The sequence below is a fragment of the Callospermophilus lateralis genome, chromosome 11 (genome assembly GCF_048772815.1).
Source record: "Callospermophilus lateralis isolate mCalLat2 chromosome 11, mCalLat2.hap1, whole genome shotgun sequence".
NCBI lineage: Eukaryota > Metazoa > Chordata > Mammalia > Rodentia > Sciuridae > Callospermophilus > Callospermophilus lateralis.
Window position 1 is genome coordinate 102,555,833 of NC_135315.1, and position 23,701 is coordinate 102,579,533.

The 23,701-nt window shown below is 32.6% G+C and overlaps 1 protein-coding gene across 1 annotated transcript in view; it reads left to right on the forward strand.

Annotated features, from left to right (window-relative positions):
• LOC143385917 (A-kinase anchor protein 9-like) overlaps positions 1-23,701 on the forward strand; it is a 77,788-nt gene that overhangs the window by 21,354 nt on the left and 32,733 nt on the right. Inside the window, 7 exon segments of the mRNA XM_077110662.1 lie at positions 3,043-3,240; positions 7,643-9,115; positions 9,524-9,582; positions 10,275-10,487; positions 19,621-19,720; positions 20,866-20,958; positions 21,712-22,068. Of these exon segments, the coding sequence (XP_076966777.1) occupies positions 3,043-3,240; positions 7,643-9,115; positions 9,524-9,582; positions 10,275-10,487; positions 19,621-19,720; positions 20,866-20,958; positions 21,712-22,068 (2,493 nt within the window).

Sequence of the window (23,701 nt, forward strand, 5' to 3'; positions counted from 1 at the left end):
CTGAAAATCAAACCCAGGTCCTACCCATGCTAGGCAAGCACTCTACCGCTGAGCCACAATCCCAGCTCGAAAAACTATGTTCTTAAATTAACATATTACAGTTTTTATTTTTGTTGTTTGAGTGTGGGTGTGTGTTTGTTACTGGGGATTGAACCCAGGGGCGCTCTACCACTGAGCTACATTCCCAGCTGTTTTTATTTGAAACTGACTTGCTAAGTTGCTCAGGCTAGCCTTGAACTTGCAAACCAGAATTATCTCAACTTTATCCATGGTGTGGTTCTCTGAGGACCTGCCTCTGAACATCTGCCAAGAAAATGCTCCAGCAGAGCAAAATCTTGAAAGTCATTCACAAAGACATTTTTAAAATTTGCCTTGAGCTTTTTTCTGAGCTGGCACAAAATAAAGAAAACTACAGGGAAAAAAGTCAGAGGCATTCTCTTAAAATCTCTAAAACCTGGAAGCTCTGAGGACTCCCAATAACTACTGATGCCTTTCTGAGCTGTTTGACTATCATACCTCCCAGTCTGGAGGTAAGATCACTTTTCTGTCAAAAATGTCTTTTGCCTGAAGGAGACTCAGGTCTCATCACTGATGAGAGCAAAGATCCGATATCAACTCTGCTTTTGTGGAGTGGAGAAACAGGGCTTTCAGGTTGTATATTGATGAGTATTGTATGCTGTAGCTTGGGGAATTTGGTGGGAAGGCCTGCAACTAACTAAAGATGAGGATGAGAAGAATGAAATGGAGGAGAGTGAGGTGAAGTTTGAGAACTCTTCTGCAAACTTATGAAAAAAATCTTAGATAAAAAGTTGAGAATCTTAGTTATGAAGGTTTTGACAATCCTCCAGTAGGCTGTCTTCAACCTGCTGCATTGTGACTAGCACTCAGGGCTGAACAGCGAACTCAGAGCAGATCATAACAGTCCAGGCACTTCAAGACAACTACAATCGGCAACATGATGGCCAGAAAGTACTTGGAGATAGATCCTAACCAACTCATTGTGGGGCATTATAAATATGTTTAAACTGAATTAGAGGAGAACTAACTGAATATTTGCTATAGAGGTATTAGATATAACTATTATACTGGATAAATAATTTATGTAATACTGATAACATGATATTTGACATGATCTTTGATGATATTTACAAATATTCATTTTATTACACTGTTACTTCAAAATAGAAATTTTAGTGTGTACTACAATCAGAATGTGTCATTTCTGAGTCATGAAAAAGTAATTGAAATTTAGAAGTATTATAATTTGAAAATTATCACAAGTGACTTTATATCTAGAATTAGTATTCCTACATTCTTGTGGTTTTTCACCAATTACAATAATGTGTTAACAAAAGTTGTTTTTTTGCCTTCCATTTAGCTTTATTTCTCAGAGATTATTCTTAGAATAAAAGTAGAGCAATCAAACTGATTTTTTAAAAGTCTCTTAGTTAGGACCCTCCCCCCCTTTTTTTATTTGGCAGTTGTGGGTATTGGGCCTTGCACATGCTAGGCAGATGCTCTACAACTGGGCTACATCTTCAGTCCTAGGATTTTTACTTTTTAATGTGTCATGCCTCATACAGACTTAATCCTAACATTCTGACTAGACATTCTGACTAGTCTGTCCTACATATTTCAATGTTAACAATTTCATTCTCCTGGGTTCTATTAACATAGAATTGTGAAGGCTTAAGATATGGGCAGGAATGTGGGCAGGAATGAAGTTGGTTTTTGTACTCTTAGTGGTAAAAAGGCAACTAAATGATTAATTGATAAGAAATTAATTTCCCACTCCTTAAACCCTATGTACATATTCTATCATCCTCCTTTCTCTTACTACAAAATATCTGTTCTACAGACAAGTGGTGATATGTTAAAGAAAGCCCCCACATCTGTCTGGATTGGCATGACTAGCAGTAGTACTATCCCCAGAGGAAAGTTCTTAGGGGAGTGTTCTTTACCTCTTTATTTCCCTTTGCTTGCTTACTAGCCTTTAATTAAATTTATACCAGTAAATGGTTTTATTTGAAAATAAATGAGGCTTAATTTAAAAAGTATTTTTAGGTAATTTTAAGGAAGCATTTTGTAAAAGAAGATCTAGTAACTTGAAGCTTTTAGTTATCTTTCTAAAGACTAAATAGGAACTGCACTTAGAACTTCAGTTAACTTAAATGAAAGTGTCTTTTGCATTGTAAGAACTTAGATGTTTGAGGAATGATTGACATTTGATATGCCTCTTAGATACTTCAGTTAAATATAATTACCATATTTGTTTTGCTATTAAGGCATTTTCCCTAGATGTAAAAGATACACAGTTAGTAGAAATATTATTGTTAGGTAAATAAAATTTGGTCTATCATAATATATCAGGAAATTGTTTTTATACAGGTAAATGATTGCTGTAATGTGGTGAAAACAGGAAAGCCTACCAATTTATTAATGGTACAGTTTTCTTTGTACTTCTTCCCTGTGTCTATTTAAAAATTCTACAAAGTCTTATCATGTGTATTTTTGCAGAAATTTAACCTGCAGTTACACCCTACTTTTTTTAACCCTGGTATGGTTTTATGTTAATTAGATTCTCAATTATAACTAGACTGACAACTGGATACATTCCATTTATCTTTAGTTGCAACTATAATCTAATTGCATTAAACAAAAGGGAGGAATTTAAGGTATGAATACAGGCTTGTTTATAGAACTTAAGGTTAGAAATAGAATCAGAACTCTGAGAGAAATTGAAACTAGAGTTTGAAAAGTCATCAAGAATCCAGGAAGAACTTTCAGTCCACATTTTTCTCTGCCTGTCTGCCTGTCTTATTTCTCCTATTTTCTCAGCTTTATAATGTGAAAGGTAAATTCTTTGGCTCATTACCAAAAGTGCACATGACCTATCAGCATGTTGACAGCATGGAAACATGTTGACTGAGATTGTAAGCCTATGAAGTGAGCATAGTTTCCAGAGAACCCCTGTGGGCTGAGGGTACAATAAAGTGTCACTTCAAAATTTAATATTTTAAATATTTTCTTTCTATTTTCAAGTTACAGGCTAGTGAAACTCTACGAAACTGCACTCACAGTAACACAGCTGCAGATTTACTGCAAGCCAAACAACAGATTCTCACTCATCAACAACAGGTTGAAGAACAAGACCATCTATTAGAAGATTATCAAAAAAAGAAAGAAGACTTCAAAATGCAAATTAATTTCTTACAGGAGAAAATTAAAGTATATGAAATGGTATGTGTATCTTAAGGAAGTCAACCTACTTGTAGCAGCTTTGTAATTAACTTTAAAGTTTTTAATGAAGGTGTTTATCTTTTTTTAAGCATATGCACCCAAAATTTCATAATTCAGACAAACTCTTTGAGTATATAAAATATTTCAAAAACATTGAGAATTTCGTAGTAATAGTTTTAAAGATGATACTACTCATTACTCTGCTCCTTAAAAGTGATCTGCCTATGCTAAACTAAAGTCTCAGGAGAATCTATTTTTATAACTAGGATCTTTATCCTTTTTCCTCCAACTAAATGTATTTCTTTTTATTTTAGCCATGATTATAAAATTCTGAACAAGAAATTTTGTAAATTTAAATTAGAAAAAAATGTGGTTGATTCTTTTTATTCACTTGAGTTATATTCCAGTTTGGGGGAATTATTTAGTCAATAAGTGCTCCTGGTAGGAAATGTATCACATGGATTGTAATCTTTAATCTTAAAAGCAATTCATGCTAGCAGATTCCATTTTTTTGTTTGTTTTTTTGAGAAGTTAAAGTTTAGATGTGATTATCCTGAAGCTGCCCCATTAACAGGTGCCAGAGTTGAAATTCTGAGCTCCTTGCACTACATTGCACTCTGATCCTTGCCATCTCTGTCCTCTTTTTTGCTCTGTGAGAGCTGAAACAAGGCAGTGTGATCACCGTGTTTGAATGTAGCTGAACATGATTTTACAGTAACTCAAATTTCTTGCCATCACTCTGTGTGTGTCTACAAATGTCTATGAAAGCACCATTGGTATGGATTTGTGGGTTTCAAATAAATTTGAGCAAGTAGGCAAATACAGAATCTGGGAATAATGAAGATGGAGAATACATATAATACAGCATATTTTATAAATTTAGCAAATTCTACAGGAAGTTGAGAAATTACCAAGACAAGAATATTGTTTGGATAACAAAAGCATTAACTAGCACTTATTAAGTACTTACTCTATAACAGGCAGTATTCAAAACCTCTTACACATATTAATGCATTGAATCATCACTACAACCCCATGAGATAAGGGTACTTTTATCATTTACAAATCATGGTACCAAGACAATGCAAGATGAAGGAAATAATCCAGGTGCAGAAGTGATGTATTGATAGAGCCAAATTTCAAAGCTCAGTTATCTGACTCCAGAGACTCCTCTTTGAAAAATAGGAAATGTACAAATTAAAATTATGAGAAGGGCATGCTTTTCAACTAAGGTAATTTAAAGATTATGCAAGTGTTTACAGAATACCTATTCTGTAGTAACCCTTGCAAAAGATATATGACGGACCTTAAGATGTCCCCTTTCTTCACTGAACCCATGGAGAGGTGTGGCATGTACACAAGTTACCACAAAATAAAAAGTAAGTGCAGGTAACAAGTGTTATGAATGTTTTGACGAGGTCTGATTTATGAGGAAAAGATTCAGGGTAGACATCAGCAGGGAGGTAATATTTGAGATAGATCTATAAATTGGAATAATGTGTTATTTATATTTTGTTTACCCATAAATTGGCATAATATATGGAACATAATATATGGAACAGCTATTCAATACCTATTTGGTAATCAAGAGAATTGTTTATGAATTCATGACAAATAGAGATAGGCAGGATATTCTTTGCGGGGTGTGGAGTGGGCATAAAGACCCAGGCTGAAATGTTGAAAATGTATAGGGAGCAAAAAGTAATTTACTTAGAAAGCAATAGGCTTTGGAAGTGTCTTTCTGGAGGGTAAGAGTAGAAAGACAATCGAGGCCTAAGTTGAAAGTGCCCGGATCTAGGATTTTATTATTTCTTATTGTCACTAGGCAGTATAATTTCAGATAATCTAAAATTTCTGTAATTCATTTTAGTAATGAAAATAAACTGTTTATTTGAATGTTAGCAATAATACTTTTATTGTTCTTATTATTATATTTTAATTTCTCAGTTTTCAAAAAATTTAATCCCTTTGAGAAGTAGTTCTGTCAGAGCAGCTGAAGTAACTATATTGATAGTCAAAGGATCATTATCCTAATCCTCCAAACCTCCTGTGTTATAGTAGTCATAAACAGGAAGTATATTATTCCCCACTCTTTCAGGTGTAGTTCTAAAAATAGAGGTTTCCTTGACTGAAGGGCTCTCAGTTTTGTAACATAGAACAAGTGATTTAAAACCATGTAATTTGAAAAAAGCTAAACAAAGAAAACTGTGAATTTGTGGTGTTTAATAGTTGAATGAAGAATTATGGTTATCATATTAGGTGTTGGACAGTATTGAATTAAGTTATTTTCTTTTATGAGGAGTGTTCCTTTCATCTTATAGAAAATCAGGAAAGAAAATTATAACAGATTTTTATATCAATGTTAACATTTTTCAAAACTAGTTATTATTTAACAGTTTAGCTAAAATTGACCATCATGAACTGATTTTACTTTTTTAAAAAATTTCTTAGTTGTAGATGGACAAGATATCTTTATGTATTCATTTATTTTTATGTGGTGCTGAGAATTGAACCCAGTGCCTCATGTGTGTGAGGCAAACACTCTACCTCTGAGACCCAGCCTCAGTCCTGATTTTACATTTTATATAGGTTCCAAATGATTTATAAATTTCTTTCTAGTATATGAATATATTTGTATAAAGCTCAGTAAAAATAAAATACCTTAATTATTTTATTTTAACCTCAAACACATTCTGGGAGATAGAGGAAATTTATCTTTATTGTACAGATAGAAATACCAGGATTAATAGATTACACTAATTTACTAATGTTGCATTCTAGTGTAGAAATTAAGAAGGCTCAGCACTTGATAATAGCATATGATGTAATTGGAAAAGGAATATGTGACACTCAGACAACAGCTCATAGTCTCACTCAAGAGGCTGCACAAGATAACCTTGGTTTATGTAGTGCAAAATTTGGCCTTTATTTGTTAGGCTCAGAAGTCATTTTTTTTCTTGAGCTATATCAGAGGTTAATTAGTTCAAGAGGTTAATGTTTAAGTCTAAATATAAGACTGTGAATTTACAATGAGAAATAATTATCACAAACTTCAGATTTTAAGCTCATTGGATTTTATATTCTTTCTATGGACAGATGAATTTTAAAAGCCAGGTAATAATTTAAAAAGTTGTTTATTAAGTATTAGATGAAAGGGTGTTGGAGGAATCAGATGTTCAGTGGCATGAGGTTGAGATAACTTGTTACATCCATCTCAGAGTAGTAATGTTCATGTCTGTAGACTAAACTTCTTAAATGCTCCTTGCTGTAACTCCCAATATTGTTTTCTGCATTCAGTATGGTTTTTCGAGAGGGATCAGACTTCTCAAAGCTTGATGGTGTGTTGGTCTTCTTCCAAGAACTATACTCAATTGATCAATGCCTATATTTTCTTTGTACATTCATTCAAGGCACCCAGAAGTCCTTGTTTGGCAAGGACTCGTGTCTCCTTAACATAACTTTACTTCCTTACCTATATTTTCATCAGTTATATGGATTTCACTTATTTCCTTGGCTTTGGGACTATAGCTCTTAACTGTTTAATGAATATGCGTTAATATGTCTTGTCTTAGCCTAATCTCCAGTTCCAAAGATAGGAACTGGGGAAAATTATCTGATGGTCTTTTATCTTTCTGTTTGAACTGTGGGTCTAAGCCCAAGTTGGTATGCTGTAAATATACAGTAGTGGTCTTAGGTGTCACTTGATGTTCAGTCACTTAAGCATTGCATATCCCTAAATTTCTGATTCACTTAAAACCCCAGGAATGAAGTTAAGGAAGACTTAAAGGAATCCACTTTAGTTCTTGTTGTTGTTCTCATTTTATAGCACTTGTCCATGAAATACCTTCAAATCACTAGAATCCAGGGGAGGACCGGTATTTATTTATTTTTTGTTTCTTATGAGAATCCAGGGGAGGACCGGTTTTTATATTTTTGTGTCTTCTGAGAGTGTCTAGATAGTATGTAGTACTATAACTAGCCATCAGAAATACTTATATTTAGAATATTGACCAGTTAATAAGAAAAATGAAAATGTGATAGTTTATATAGATATTTTAATCAGACTGGATTTTGTTTTGTTTTGCTTTTTTGGTGGTGCTAGAGATCAAACCCAAGTCCTCACACATGCTAGGCAAATTAGATTGCATTTTTAAATTTAAATATTTAATCACAGCACAATGTAAGATAAATTTCTTCCCAAGAAGGGTAAAACTGTTATATTGTTTGCTCATATGTACTGTCAGGTAGATAAGTCCTAGGTCTTCTTGTACTGGGAAAAATTGGGGGGGGGCAGGCCCAACAGTTGTTTTTTATAGAATTTTATAAAAAGGAGACACCCATAAGAAGTTGCCAGAAGCTAAAAATGTCATTCTTATATTTTCATTTTCTTTTCTTTCTAAAGGAACAAGATGAAGTAGAAAAGTCAAATAAAAAAGAATTACAAGAAAAGGAGGCGATCATCCAGGCATTAAATATAAGAATAATAGAAGAAGAAAAAAAGAATCTTGAGCTAAAGGATCAAGTCACAGCCACTGAAAAATTAATGAGAGAATTACAAGAACAAATTGCAAGTATGAAATTAGAGCTGGCTAATTCTAAGCAAAAAGAAAGACAATGTTCTGAAGAAATAAAACAATTAATGGGTACAGTTGAAGACCTTCAGAAAAGACGTCATTACACAGATAGCCAGTTTGAATCTGATGTGGTACAGAAAATGGTGGAACAAGAAATGCAGAAAAGATTAGAACAACTCCGAGCAGAGATGGATGAAATGTATGGGCAGCAGATAGTACAGATGAAACAAGAGTTAATAAAGCAACACATGTCACAGATAGAGGAACTTAAAGCACAACATAAGGAAGAAATTGAGAGTGTCTTAAAATCACATTTAAATATTACAATTAATGAAGATCAAATAAAGTTAATGAACGTGGCAATAAATGAACTGAATATGAAATTACAAGATGCTAATGCGCAAAAGGGAAAACTCCAAGAAGAACTAGGAATAATTTCAGGAGAAAAATCTACTCTGCAGAGACAACTTGATGACCTTTTTGAAGAATTGAACTTTTTAAGGGACCAAATTCAGAGAGCTAGAATGATAATAGCTGAACAAGAAAGTCAACTGAATGAAGCACATAAGTCCCTTAGTACAGTGGAAGCTTTAAAAGCTGAGATTGTTCTGGCATCTGAATCTAGGAAAGAACTAGAGTTAAAACATGAAGCGGAAGTTACAGATTACAAGATAAAACTTGAAATGTTGGAAAAAGGAAAAAATGCTGCATTATACAGAATGGCTGAATCACAAGAAGCTGAATTAGAGAGGCTGAGAACACAGCTCCTATTTAGTCATGAAGAAGAACTTTCGAAACTAAAAGATGATTTAGAAGTTGAACATCGAATAAATATTGAAAAACTTAAAGATAGCTTAGGCATTCACTATAAACAGAAGATAGATGGCTTACAAAATGAAATGAGTCAAAAGATGGAAACAATGCAATTTGAAAAAGATAATTTGATAACTAAGCAGAATCAGTTGGTTTTGGAAATTTCAAAACTAAAAGATTTACAGAAGTCCATCATGGATTCAAAATCAGAAGAAATGACCCTTCAGATGCATGAACTCCAAAAGGAAATTGAAATATTAAGACAAGAAAAAAAAGAAAAAGGTACGTTTGAACAAGAAGTTCAGGAATTACAACTTAAAATTGAATTATTGGAGAAACAAATAAAGGAAAAAGAGGATGACCTTAAAGAAAAATTTTCACAACTTGAAGCAGAAAATAACATTCTTAAAAATGAGAAAAAAGCTTTTGAGGACATGTTGAAAATTTATGTTCCTGCTGATGAAACATGTTTATGTTTTATGCTATTGGTGATAAGACCTACAGCAGGATTTTAAATAGTGGGAGTAACAATAAGATTTTTATTTTAAGTTGATACCATTAGGATCAGTTGGAAGGGATGAAATTATTGATGGGAAGACCAGCCAGATTGAATTGAGTATGATAGAAAGTTAAGTTCAACACTTAGAGTTAGGTTCTAGTTTGTCGTTAATGTTAGCAGAAATTAAGAATGATACCCAAGTTTCTAGCTTAATAAACTAGAGTATGTTTCTAGTGCTAGGAACCAATTTGTGAAAAAAATAATAATTCAGTTTTAAATACATTGAGTTAAGAATAGAATACTTATTGACTTTGAAAAAATATATAGGAGTTAGTTGAAAATAGAAGTCTGAAACCTGGGAGAAAAATTTAATTATGAGGTAAAGATTTATAATCAGCATGAATGTCAAGGACAAGAGGTCAAGGACAAGAATGAGTTATCAGGGGAAACTAGAGAGTGAGTTAAAATACCAAGATGGCATAATGGGAAGTAACAATGTTAAGGGACCATACAATGAACCATAAACAATTAGTCACTGTTATGTTTTTCTTTCATGATTATTTGGCCAGTTAACCAGACTTCTTGTGTTCAAGGTATCTCTAGGCCTTCACTTTTGCTTTTAGGAATGAGTTTTATTATTGGAATTGCTTTGTTGAACAGAATAGAATTTCAAGCATATCAGATAATATCATGCTTTTTCACTTCAGGAGTTCTTTGAATATAGTAATATTTTAAGTTTGTATTTTTTTAAATTGATATCTTCTTGAGGTAGTTTGTCCACTATTTCCCAAATTGCATGTTAACTAATGGCTCATTTAATTGGCAAAAAAGTTAGTTTAGTGATTAATTATCAGCATTTTTAAGAAATAAAAATAAAAGAGGAAAGTGAAAAGTGTTAACTACTCTCCTCTGGTCCCTTTTCAACACTTCTTTTGTTTCATGTTTCTGAATTGTTTTAAAGATATAAAATTGTTGAATTTAGAGATACTATACCATAAGGATAGGAGAAATGATCTTGAATCACACTGTTTTCTTGTTTTCATCAGTTAGAATGAGTCAAATTAAAACCTGAGTTTCACTGAAAACATTTTTCAAAGAATAAATATTTTTATTCATTAAAATAAAATGATTGTTATTTCACTGAGAAGTTTGTATTGCAATGTGTATTGTCTTCTCTTCCTGTTATCTTCTCTGAAAGATACCCAAAAAATTAAACAACTTGAAGAACACATTCAAGAATTAGAAAACTTCATATGCTTTTTACGCAAACAATTGAAAGAAATTGAAGAAAATCATAAGGCAGAAATTTATTCTCTACAGGAGAAGCTTAAAGCCATTAGTGAGACCACAGTGGACCCAAGGTATCTATTTACTTAAAACTTCATTCAGCAGCATTTGTAGCTTAGTAACAATGATAGTATCATCTGGAATGGTTATTTTAAGAATAAAATATAACTTTAACAAAGAGATAGGATGTAACATTTTTAAGAAATAAGAGCAGGAGATAATTCTGTATCTTTGAAATGTGTGAAATAAATGTTGGTATAAACCAAAGACATTTTATTATAGGAATTTTACTTATACTTTTATAAAGATGTTATTATTAATCTATTTTCTGAATTAAAATAAGTCAGGTAGTAAACATTTACTTATTTATTCTATGCCTAGGCTTTGATATGTTGATGTGGTGAATACTTAAATAGTCTAAGTATGATCATTCCACTATGACATGAATATACTCCATTTGATTGTCTAATGCTCAAATTCATCATGTCCCAAATAGAACCCTGATCTATGAGGAGAGAAGAAATGATACCACTATGTATGTTTTCTTGGATCAGGATCTTCTAAAATTTGCTCCTTCTGTAGCCATCTTCATCCATCATGACTCCTTTCTGTCATAACTCTCTGCCATTCTATGAAAAAATCTTGGGTTTTTTTTTAACCTTCAAAGTACATCAAAACTGTGCCACTCCTTACTGCTCCACTGGTCTCTGCCATTGTTTTGCCATTGTTTTGTGTTTCACCTGGATTACTCAACTTCTGTTTACAGTCTATTCTCTATATAGTCAACACAAGTGCCAGAACCTTTACTTTTATAATTTCAGTTACATCATGTTACTGTAATCCTCTTCTGCTCCTTACAGTCTCACTAGTCCTGAGGACCATGACATCTTTGACTTTCATTTCCTACTGACTTTCTTATCACTTTTTTAACTCAGTAATATATCTTAGATATATCTTTATATACATACATACATGTGCGCGTGCACACACACACACACACACACACACACACACATATATATATATATATATATATATATATATTTGTATAAGGGATTGAATTCAGGCGCTCTTTACCACCAAGCCACATCCTCACCCCTCTTCTTTTTTTCAGAACTACTGTTTTTATTTAAAATAACTCATGTTCAGATCTACCACATACCAGTTGGGTAATGTTAGACAAATCAAATTTAATGAATTATTATTTCTATATATGTAGTTTCAATAACTAATTATTTTTTTAGTTCTAACAATTTTTTTTCTTCTAACTAGTTATCTAAGACAGTAGGATGCATTTTGACATATCATACATAAATGAAGTATAACTTCTCATTCTTTGGTTGTGCATGATGTAGAATATGTGATGTAATCATATATGTACCTGGGGTAATAATATCTGATTCATTCTACTATCCTTTCTTCCCTCATAACCCTCCCCTCCCCTCATTGCCCTTTGTCTAATCCAAAATATGTTTATTCTTCCCTACCCCCTCCAACCCATTGTGAATTAGTATCTGCATATCAGACAAAATAGTCAGTCTTTGGTTCTTTGGGATTGGCTTATTTAGCTTAGCATGATATTCTCCAGGTCCATCCATTTGCCACCAAATGCCATAATTTCATTCTTATTTAAGGCTGAGTAATACTCCATTGGGAAGATATATATCACACTTTCTTTATCCATTCATCTATTGAAGGACACCTGGGTTGGTTCCATAGTTTAGCTATTGTGAATTTAGCTGCTATAAACATGATGTGGCTGCATCACTGTGTTATGCTGATTTAAAGCCCTTTGAGTATAAACCTAGGAGTGGGATAACTGGGTCAAATGGTGGTTCCATTCCACGTTTTCTTAGGAATCTCCATGCTGCTTTCTATAGTAGTTGCATCAATTTGCAGTCCCACCAGCAATGTATGAGTGTACCTTTACCCCCACATGCTTGCCAACATTTATTGTTGCATATTTTTTCTTTTTCTTTTTTTGTGGTGCTTAGTATTGAACTAGGGCCTTGGTCATGTGAGGCAAGCAGTCTACCAAGTGAGCTATGTCCCTAGGCCTGTTGCTCGTATTCTTGATAGTTGCCATTCTAATTGGAGTGAGATAGAATCTTGTTGGAGTTTTGATTTGCATTTCTCTAATTGCTAGAGATGTTGAATGTATTTTCACATATTTGTTGATCTATTTTATGTCTTCTGTGAAGTGTCTGTTCAGTTCCTTAGCCCATTTATTGATTGGTTTGTTTTTCTGGTGTTTTTATTGTTTTTTAATTTTTTTTTAGTTGTTGATAAATCTTTATTTTTTAAATTTATTTATATGTGGTGCTGAGAATGAAACCCTAGGTCCCTCACACATGCCAGGCAAGCACTCTACCACTGAGCCACAACCCCAGCCCCTGGTGTTAAGTTTCTTGAGTTTTTTATATATCCTGGGGATTAATGCTCTGAGGTGTATGTGTGGTAAAGGTTTTCTCCCATTCGGTAGGCACTCTCTTCTTGTTATTGATTGTTTGATGTGAAGAACCATTTTAGTTTGAATCTTTTTATTGATTCTTGCTTATAGTTCTTGTGCTCTAGAAATCTTGTTAAGGAGGTCAGTTCCTAAGCTGAGATGGTAGAGTTTGGACCTACTTTTTCTTCTGTTAAATGCATGGTCTCTGTTCTAGTGCCTACATCCTTGATCCACTTTGAATTTAGTTTTGTGCAAGATTAGAGATAGAGGTTTAATTTCATTTTGCTTCATGTGGATTTTCAGTTTTCCCAGCACCATTTGTTGAATAGGCTATCTTTTCTCCAATGAGTATTTTTGTCACCTTTGTCTAGTATAAGATAACTGTATTTATATGGGTTTGTCTCTATGTCTTCTATTCTGTATCATTGGTCTATGTGTCTGTTTTGGTGCCAGTGTCATCCCATTGTTTTTTGTTGTTGCTGTTATGGCTCTGTAGTATAATTTAAGTTCTGGTATTATGATGCCTCTTGCTTCACTTTTCTTCCTAAGGATTTCTTTGGCTATTCTGGGTCTCTTTTTTCCAAATGAATTTCATGATTGCTTTTTCTAGTTCTACAAAGAATGTCATTGGGATTTTAATAGGAATTGCATTAAATCTATATAATGCTTTTGGTAGTATGGCCATTTTGACAATTTTAATTCTGCCTATCCAAGAACATGGGAGATATTTCCATCTTCTAAGGTCTTCAATTTTTTTCTTTAGTTTTCTGTAGTTTTCACTGTAGAGGTCTTTCACCTCTTTTGTTAGATTGATTCCAAATATTCTATTTTATTTTTTGACGCTATTGTGAATGGGGTAGTTTTCCTAATTTCTTTTTCAGTGACTTTATCACTGATATATAGGAATGCATTTGATGTATGGTTGTTAATTTTATATCCTGCTACTTTGCTGAATTTCATTCATTAATTCTAGAAGTTTTCTGGTGGATTTTTTAGGCCTTCTAAATATAGAATCATATTGTCGGCAAATAGTAATAATTTGAGTTCTTTTTCTATTCGTATCCCCTTTAATTTCTTTCTTCTGTCTACTTGCCCTGGCTAGTTTCCAGGATTATATCAAATAAAAGTGGTAAAAAAGGGTATTCTTGTCTTATTACAGTTCGTATATGGAATGCCTTCAGTTTTTCTCCATTTAGAATGATTTTGGTCTTGGGTTTAGCATGTATAGCTTTTACAGTGTTGAGATTTGTTTCTACTATCCCTAGTTTTTCCAGTGTTTTAAACATTAGAGGGTGCTTTATTTTGTCAAATGCTTTTTGTGCTCCAATTGAAATGATCATATGATTCTTCTTGTAGTCTATTGATGTGATGAATTACATTTATTTATTTATGTATGTTGAACCAACCTTGAATCCCACTTGAATATGATGCACTATTGTTTTAGTCAGCTTTTTTATTTCTGTTACTAAAAGATCTGACCAGAACAATTTTAAGAGAGGAAAAGAATCCATGGTGTTATTTGAGGGCTCATGGTGTTTAGACGTCTTAATCCATAGAAGGCCAGCTCCATCCCTTGGGCTTTGAGGTAAGGCAGAACATCTGGAAGAAGAGTGTGACAGAGGGAAGGAGTTCACATAGTGATCAGGAAACAGAGACAGAGACTTCACTCTCCAGATACAAAATATATACCCCATATAGAGACTCCACTCTCCAGATAAAAAATGTATACTCCATAGCCATCCCCCCAATTCCCATCTCCTCCAGCCATACCCTGCCACTTCATTTAATTCCTATTGGGGATTAATTCACTGATTAGGTTAGTCATTTCTCTTCTGAATCTTCTTGCATTGTCTTATGTGAACTTTTGGGGGATACCTCACAACCAAACCATAACAACTATATTTTTAATGTTTTTATATATGAGTTGCCAGAATTGTATACAGAATTTTTGCATCTATGTTCATTAGGGATATTGGTCTGAAGTTATCTTTCCTTGATGTGTCTTTGTCTGATTTTGATATCAGGTGATACTAGCTTCATAGAATGAGTTTGGAAGAGTTCCCTCCTTTTCTGTTTCATGAAATAGTTTGAGGCTTATTGGTGTTAATTCATCAAAGGTACTGTAGAACTGGATAAGAATCTGTTTTGTCCTGGGCGTTACTTAAATGGTTGGCTTTTGATGACTTCTTCTATTTTATTGCTTGAAATTGATCTGTTTAAATTGTGTATGTCCTCCTAATTCCATTTGGGTAGCTCATTTGTCTCTAGAAATTTGTTGATGTCCTTAAATTTTTCATTTTTATTGGAGTATAAATTTTCATAATAGCTTCTGCTTCTCTACTGTATTTCAACAGTATTTGTTGTAATATTTTTTGTGATTATGAATTTTAGTGATTTGAGTTTTCTGTCTTCATTAGCACGATTGAGTTTATCAATTTTATTTATTTTTTCAAAGACACAACTTTTTGTTTTGTTAATTTTTTAATTGTTCCGATTATTTCAATTTCATTTATTTCAGCTCTGATTTTAATTATTTCCTGTCTTCTATTACTTTTGGCGTTGATTTGTTTTTCTTTTTCTAGGGCTTTGAGATCTTATGTTAGGTCATATACTCATTGACTTTCCATTCTTTTAATGAATTTAGCTTAATAGTGTCCCAGAGATTTTGACAAGTTGTATCAGTTTTCATTTATCTCTGGTAAGTATTTTAAAAATTTCATCCCTGACTTCTTCTTATATCCATTGGTTAGTCAATAGCATATTATTTAGTCTCTAGGTGTTGGAGTTTTTATTTTTTATTGTATCAATGATTTCTAATTTCATTCCATTATGATCTGATAGAATGCAGGGTATAATCTCTTTTTTTATTTCATAAATGTTGCTTTGTGGCATATTTTAGAGAAGAGTCTGTGTGCTGCTGAGAAGAACATGTATTCGTTGATGGATATAATACTCTTTATATGTCTGTAAAGTATAAATTATTGACTATATTATTAAGTTCTATAGTTTTTTTGTTTAGTTTTTGTTTGACGATCTATCCAGTAGTGAGAAAGGTTTGTTAAAGTCACTCAGTATTATTGTATTATGGTCTATTTAATTCTTGAAATTGAGGCAGGGTTTGTTTGATATATGTAGATGCTCCATTGTTTGGGGCATAAATATTTAACGTATTATGTCTTGTTGATGTATAATTCCCTTAAGCAGTATGAAATGTCTTCTTTGTCCCTTCTGATTAACTTTTGGCTTGAAGTACATTTTATCTGACATGGGGATAGAAACCCGTTTGTTTACTCAATCCATGTGAGTGAGATGTTTTTTCCCGTCCTTTCATTTTTACTCTGTGGATGTCTTATGAGTGAGTCTCTTGGAGACAACAGATTTTTGGGTTTTGTTTTTTAATCCAATCTGCCAATCTATGTCTTTTGGGTTTATTAGTTTAGACCATTAACGTTATTTTTGAGATATGATTTGTGTTCCCAGTCATTTTAGTTTATTTCTACTTTTTACTTTGAATTAATTTCTCGTTTGATTGATTATTCCTTTTGTATGGCTCCTCCCTTTGTTGATTTTGACTTTTTTTCCATCTTCATGGAATATTTTGTTGAAAATGTTTTATACCACAGATTTTCTAGTTATGAATTCTTTTAACTTTTGTTTATTATGGAAGGTTTTTATTTCATCTTTAAATCTGAAGTTTTATTTTATTAGATATAAAATTCTTGGTTGGCATCCATCTTCTTCAGAACTAGGTATATATTATTCCAGGACCTCCTGGCTTTGAGGGTCTGGGTTGAAAAATCACCTGAGTTCCTAATTAGTTTCCCTCTATATATAATTTGATATTTTTTCTCTCATAGCCTTTAAAATTCAATCCTTATTTTCTATATTTGACCTTTTTCTTTATGATGTGTCTTAATGTGGGTCTGTTGTGATCTTGTACATTTGAGGTCCTCTTGTATTTGATTTTCCATTTCATTCTTCAGATTTTGGAAACTTTTTCATATTATTTCATTGAAAAACTGGGCATTCCTTTGGTTTGTATCTCTATGCCTTCACCTATCCCGATAAATCTTAATTTGGTCTTTTCTAGTTATTTCATTATTCTTGGAAGTTCTGTTCATGGTTTCTTACCATCTTCCCTGTGTAGTCAACTTTATTTTCAAAATTATATATTTTGTCTTCATTGCCCAAGGTTCTATCTTCCATTGAATTTTTAATTGGTTTATTGATTGTTTCATTTTGAGGATTTCTGGGGTTGTTGTTGTTGTTGTTGTCATTTTCTGAGAATCTCTGCCTCTGCAATGATCTTTTACATCCTCAAATTTATCTCGTGATTTTATTCCCTATATCATTCTTTATGTACCAGGTCAGTCTAATATGTACTTTCTAAATTCCTTTTCTACATTTCTTTTACTGTGTTGTCTATGGGTTTAATTATTAGATCATCTTGGTTTGTTTGGGCCACTTTGTTCCATTGTTTTCTCATGTTGTTCTTATGTCTGTCCTTCTAGCAGTGTGGATTTCAGGCAGTACAGTTTCTACCCTGTAGATTCATAGTGTCCCTGAAGATTTCTAGTACCTCACCTAATAATAACTGCACCCAATACAAACAATATACAGCCATAAACCAAATAGCTCCTATTAAGGCATCCACAGTTTTGTTCCATTAAACTGAAATGATGTGTTCAATTATTATCTACAATATAAACAGTAAGTTTGCAAAAAAGTTTACAGTTTCCATTGGTGGACAAAGAGAACAAAAGTCATGTAGGGTGTGATGTTTATGAGAAAGGATCAGAAAAGATAGAAGTTAAAAAATTATAGGAAGAATGAAGGGAGGACTTAATAGAGGTTGGGTGTTAGCAAGAGAAAAGTGAGAAAGAGAATCCAATGAAACAGATAAATGAGAGGGGAATATATATATATATATATATATATATATATATATATATATATATATATATATATAATTTTTTAAAAGAAAAAAATAAACAACGAAACTGTAATGTACTATTCAGATATCCCAGTCCTCAACAGAAAAGAAAAAAAAGGAATCTGGATGAAAAATTGAACACTTTTTTCCATTGCAGTTCAAGTTTCTCAGCTTCTCTTCTGAGAAGTTAGGTATGTTGTCTGGAATTTGATGCTAGCTCTACCCTCAGGGTAGTTAGGGTTGCTAGGGTGAGAGTGTTAGTCCTGGAAGCAGAACTACTAGAGCCAAGGTGTAGGCTTAGGTACGTTCCAATCTCTTCACTGCGTGCCTATTGGTCTGAAGATTTTAAGTCATCACACCTCCAAGGCTCAGCAATTGTCTGTCCACATTGGAAGACCATACCTCGGGAATCTCTTTTAGGTTCTACACATGTGATGTAGGAATCTGTTCTTATCCCACTACTTTGCCTGCAGACCCCATGAACCCTGGTCGTCATTTGGTCTCCAAACTTGATCTCTTCCTTTGCCTGTCCTTTCAAATTCACAGTCAGGCACTTCTCTTCCAGCCAGTACTGCAAGCAGCTGATTGGATGGGGAGGGGAAAGCCAGGTGGGTTTCCTTGATCAGTATTCTCCTGTGTAAATGTCCCTCCATGCTTGATTTTCTCCTGGTCACTTTGGAACACTCTCTATCACACAGCATGGGTTTGCCTTGCACATTTTTGGGGCCAGATTTCGATCTGCCAATAATTGACTCACCTAGCTACAGGCCCCCCAGCCATTGCTTCACAAGGGTTCTTTCTGCTATCCTCCATGCATGCCGCCAAGAAAGCTGGTGGCTTCCCTCCTGTACACAGATGCTGTGCAGCACAGCTTACTGTGTTTTTTTGTTTGTTTGTTTGTTGTTTTTTGAGCAGTATCTCTGAGCTCTTAAGCTCTCCATACCGCAAAACACCTCTGTTTTCCTAGGAATGGGGGTTCCTTTATTGCTTTACTACATTCACATAGGGATTATTCTGGTTTGTACTTCCAGCTATTTTACAGCTCTGGAGCCTGGGGATCTTTCCCCCTTATTTTATTATACAAGATCTCTTGAGTCCATGATATGTTTTAAGTATCCAGTATTAAATTCCAGTTAAGTCCTTCCTAGTTCTGGACCATTCACCCATCTTGTTGAAAAAAGTGACCTTTTTGCTTTTCTTGGTTCACTCCACAGATCTGTCAGGGAAGCAAATACTTTATTCAGCCATCTTCCTGCATTTCCAACCCCCCCCTTTTTTTTTTGAAAGAGAGTCTCACTAAATTGCTAAGGCTCATCCTAAATTTTTGATCCTCCTGCCTCAACCTCCCAAATTTCTGGAGTTGCAAGCACGCACCACTGTACCTGGCTCTTTTAATATATTTAATCCAATATAATCTATTCTATATTATTATATGTTTTGTGTCTGTGTAATTTAGATATCCATGTAATATAATATGTATCATATATCTTAGGTATATAAGTAGTGTGTATTATCAGTGTATATAGCATGTTATATTATGTACACTGTTGCTATATAAGCATATCTAAGATGTTATTTTTAAAAGACGTATTAAAAATGTTTTTTTTACATAATAAATTTTTTATCATACATTTATACTGACATAATATTCATTGTTACTTTTAAATGGAAAACTTAGTCAAAAATGTTTTAAGTTACAATACTTGTAACCCTGGGGGAACTATCATTTTTGTCTCCCCACTGCCTCAGTACACGTTATGCATGGTAGAAACTTTGGATAAAACACACAACACTAATTTTTTATACTTTTTTAATTTATATTTAGCGTCTCTGTTGATTCAGTGGTAATTAAAGAATCTGATGTACAGAAATCAGTAGTACATCCTGGAAGATGTCTACAAGAGAATATTGATCATGCAATAGAGGTATGTTTTTTTAATCTTCATTTTTAAACAGTTATGTACACTGATACTTTTTCTTACTATCAATTTTATGTCTTCAGTTTTGTAATTATGTAGTAAATATTTGGCTAAGATTAAGCATAAAGCATGAGGATAATACCTTATGTAAAAGATCCAGAATGTCTATAGAAATATTTTTATAGCATAGGAAAAACACAGAGAAAGTTAAATTTGAGAATTTTCCTTCCCTGTTACAGTTTAAATTTTTTCTTTGTAACATTTCTTTATGAACTGTGTAACAAATCAGCTTCAGTACCATGGCCAACATAGTCTTTTCTTCCCCTTATGGAAGCAGAGGGTATCTTCAGAATGGTGTATAGGATTCCCTAAAATCCAAGGTGCTAGAGCTGGAATAATGGATCAGGCCATCTTCCAACAGATGTAATGATAGAAAAATGCTTTTTTTTACTGTGCTTGCCACTGAACCACTCTCTGCCTGTCCTCAACATTGTATTATTCAAAACTTTTTTCACACCCCCAACTGCATCTTCATCTTCACCCAATAATTCTAAATTCTAGTAAAAATTAAAATCACTGACTATTGCCCTTTCTCATTCTGGATATTAAGAAGAGATATGAGGCACACTCATCCCTTATTAAATGTCTGTTGGATGAAATTCAAATAATTGGTAAAAAAACAAATACTTTCATGTTGACAGTATATCTACATTTCTAAAAGAAGATTTATTTTTTCAATTGATAAAAATAATTTTTATGTGGAAAATTGTGTTCTTTTAATAAATACCAAGAAGAAAATTTGCTCATGATTTCATTATCAAACATAGCCACTTGTTAACATTTTACTTAAAATAAATATACATTTATACATATGTCTTATTAATTATATTTAAGTATCCTTAACCCACCCTAGAATTTATGCTAATAATTACAGATATGTAAATATATTTCTTTCTTTGCATCTTTAAGTTTATAGTAAGTGTAATTATTTCATAGGATTATTAGATTAAATGTTTTTAGTTAAAAGATAACTGAAATTTTTTTTATTTGAAAGTGTCCAAAAATAGTGATATTTTTGGAATATTGAGTACATCCTTAAAATTAATGGTATAAAATCAGTGTAAATTGTTATATTTCACCCTTTAATTTAGTTTTCTAATGAATATGGAATGAAACAAGAAACAAATATGGTTAAATTGTTGGAAAAACAATACCAAGAAAGATTAGAAGAAGAAATAGCTAAGGTAAGTTTATAGTTTATCTGCAAGATTTTCTTGGTTTATAGATTTTCTTGATCTTTGAACTGTCAAAAAAAGCATGGATTTTATTGATGGTATGTACTTTTTTTTATTTGTAAGTTTCATATATAGTCCATCAAATAGTTGTGTAACAGCATCAACTATAATTGCTGCTTCATAGAATGTTTTGTGGTGCTTTTCATTGAAAAGAACATTTTTTTCTTGATATAGAATAGCAATTACAATTTTTCAGAATGCCACAAGTTTTTATGTATGTGTTACAATGTAAATACTTACCTTGTGAAGGAGTTTGGCATTCTAAAAATGAGGGAAAAGTTATGAAGAGAAAAAGTAGTTGTATTACCCTGATAAATTATTGTAATGTTAGATAATAACTACAGATACTGATGGAAGATTGTCACAGAACATTATCACTCATGGCCAAGTGAATTTTCTTGGAAGGAAGAAATATAAAGACTTTTATTTTTTTATTTTTGTACTGAGTATTTATTGGTGTTATAGTTAGAAAAGTTTTGCTTGTTTTATTTTAAAAGGCAGGCAGTAAAACACTTTGATGTTAAATTTATTGAAAAATAGCCTATCTGTGTATCACTTTATCAGAGGATTTATTTTTATTTTTAAAAGTATGATGCCAGGCTTTTTTCTAATTCATATAATTTTGAGTAATGACCCACTTTTTAAATCCAGCTGGTATTTATAAATCTAATTCTTTTTTGTTTGTTTGATTCATTTCTTTAGGTCATTGTGTCAATGAGCGTTGCATTTGCTCAACAAACTGAACTATCTAGACTATCAAAGGGAAACGAAAATACTATGTCATCAAAACAAGCACTTACTTTCTGTCAGCAAAATGAAAAACATTATTTTAATGAAATGAAATTATCTCAGGATCAAATTGATCTTCAGACCTCTTATGCATTGGACATGAAATTTAAAGAAGAATTTAAGCCACTTAGTAAAGAGTTAGGAGAAGATGGAGAAGTTCTATTACCAAACAGTGATCATCTTGATGATATAGTAGAATCAGAGGTCCACCAACTAATTATTTCAGAAGAAATGTTCTCCAAAGACAAAACATTTATAGCTAGCGAATCTGTAAGTATGCTTCTTTGAATATAAAAGAGAAAAACTTATAATAATGTCTTCAGTTTAAAACAGTAGCAATAATGCTGATTAATAGAAAATAAAAGTATGAAGTCCAGTCTTGACTTTAATGTATTTTATTAATTATAAGGTATTTGATTAAGTGAAACAATATTGGTGTGAAGTATAAAATAAGTCAGGTCATAGTATTCTTGGTTGTCTTATGGACACAGTACATGTTTAGTTCTCATTGTAAATTATACCTGTGTTAATTTTATTTAAACTAATTGAAGACTAATTATATTATAACTAGGTAATACCTGTGGCCAAATGATTTGCTCAATTAAATGTAAGAACATAAAAGGAAATTGCTACGAATTCAAGAAGACAATTCAAAGTATCTTATTATCTATATACTAATTATTTTTTTTGTTAGTTGAGGATCTGTTACCCCAATGAATTGCAGCCTTTATTAGAAAACAATAAATTCTACTTCTTTTAAAATTATCTGAATTTCAAATTTATTTTATGTGTTCACGATAGATATATCTTGTTCAGAGGAGTATTCAAATAAAACTGTCAGCTTTTATGTAATGCAAAACTTGTGAAATGTTTATGAAAACTAATTTAGCTGTTGTTGTTCAAGGCAGAATGATTTTAATTAGTATCTTAAGGGATTGAAGTATTCATAGAACCTATTGACTTGTCATGAGTGTGAGAAACTCATAAATGTAAAGCATTTATTTCCAAATAAAATTTATTATAATTTTTCTTTGAATAAGCAGTTTTCTATAATACTGTGATGACCAATGAATAAAAATTAAATAGGCAAAATTCCTTATATTTTGTGAACTTAATTTTTAAAAATATTTTTCTAGTTGTATATGGACATAATACCTTTATTTTATTTGTTTATTTTTATGTGGTTCCCAGGATTGAACCCAGTGCCTCATGCATGCTAGGCAAGCGCTTTACTACTGAGGCACGACCCTGGCCCTATAAACTTTGTGTGTGTGTGTGTGTGTGTGTGTGTGTGTGTGTTGTTGTTGTTGTTGTTTATATTATTTCCCCATTATAAAATATCAAGAGATATAAAGGAGTTATAACTTCATTAAGAGAAGGGGCTGGAGATGTAGCTTGGTGGTAGAGCACTTGCCCAGCATGTGTGAGGCCCTGGGATCAATCTCTAGTATGGGTGGGAAAAAAAGTGGATGGGGTGGAGGTTGGAGGGGGTGGATAAAGAATCTTGAGTATTTTGTTTTTCTCTGTTAGAATTAGATTTTAGCTAAACTATCTGGTAAGTAGCTGTTTCCTTTTGGAAAATAACATATATGGTGGTAATAAAGTAACTTCATGTTGTTTTGGAATTATAAATAAGAAAAATACTTTTGGCTGGGGTTGTGGCTCAGTGGTAGAGTGCTTGCCTTGAATGGGTGAGGCACTAGGTTTGATCCTCAGCACCACATAAAATAAATGAAAAAAGGTATTATGTTCATCTACAACTAAAAAAAAATTTTTTTAAAAAGTGATTTATGCTTTTGTTTAATAATAAAACTAAAACTCATATGCTTTATGTTGTTAATAGAATTGTTTTCATATACAGTTCAAGTATCAATGCTGACTAATTGCCACAAAATATGTTATG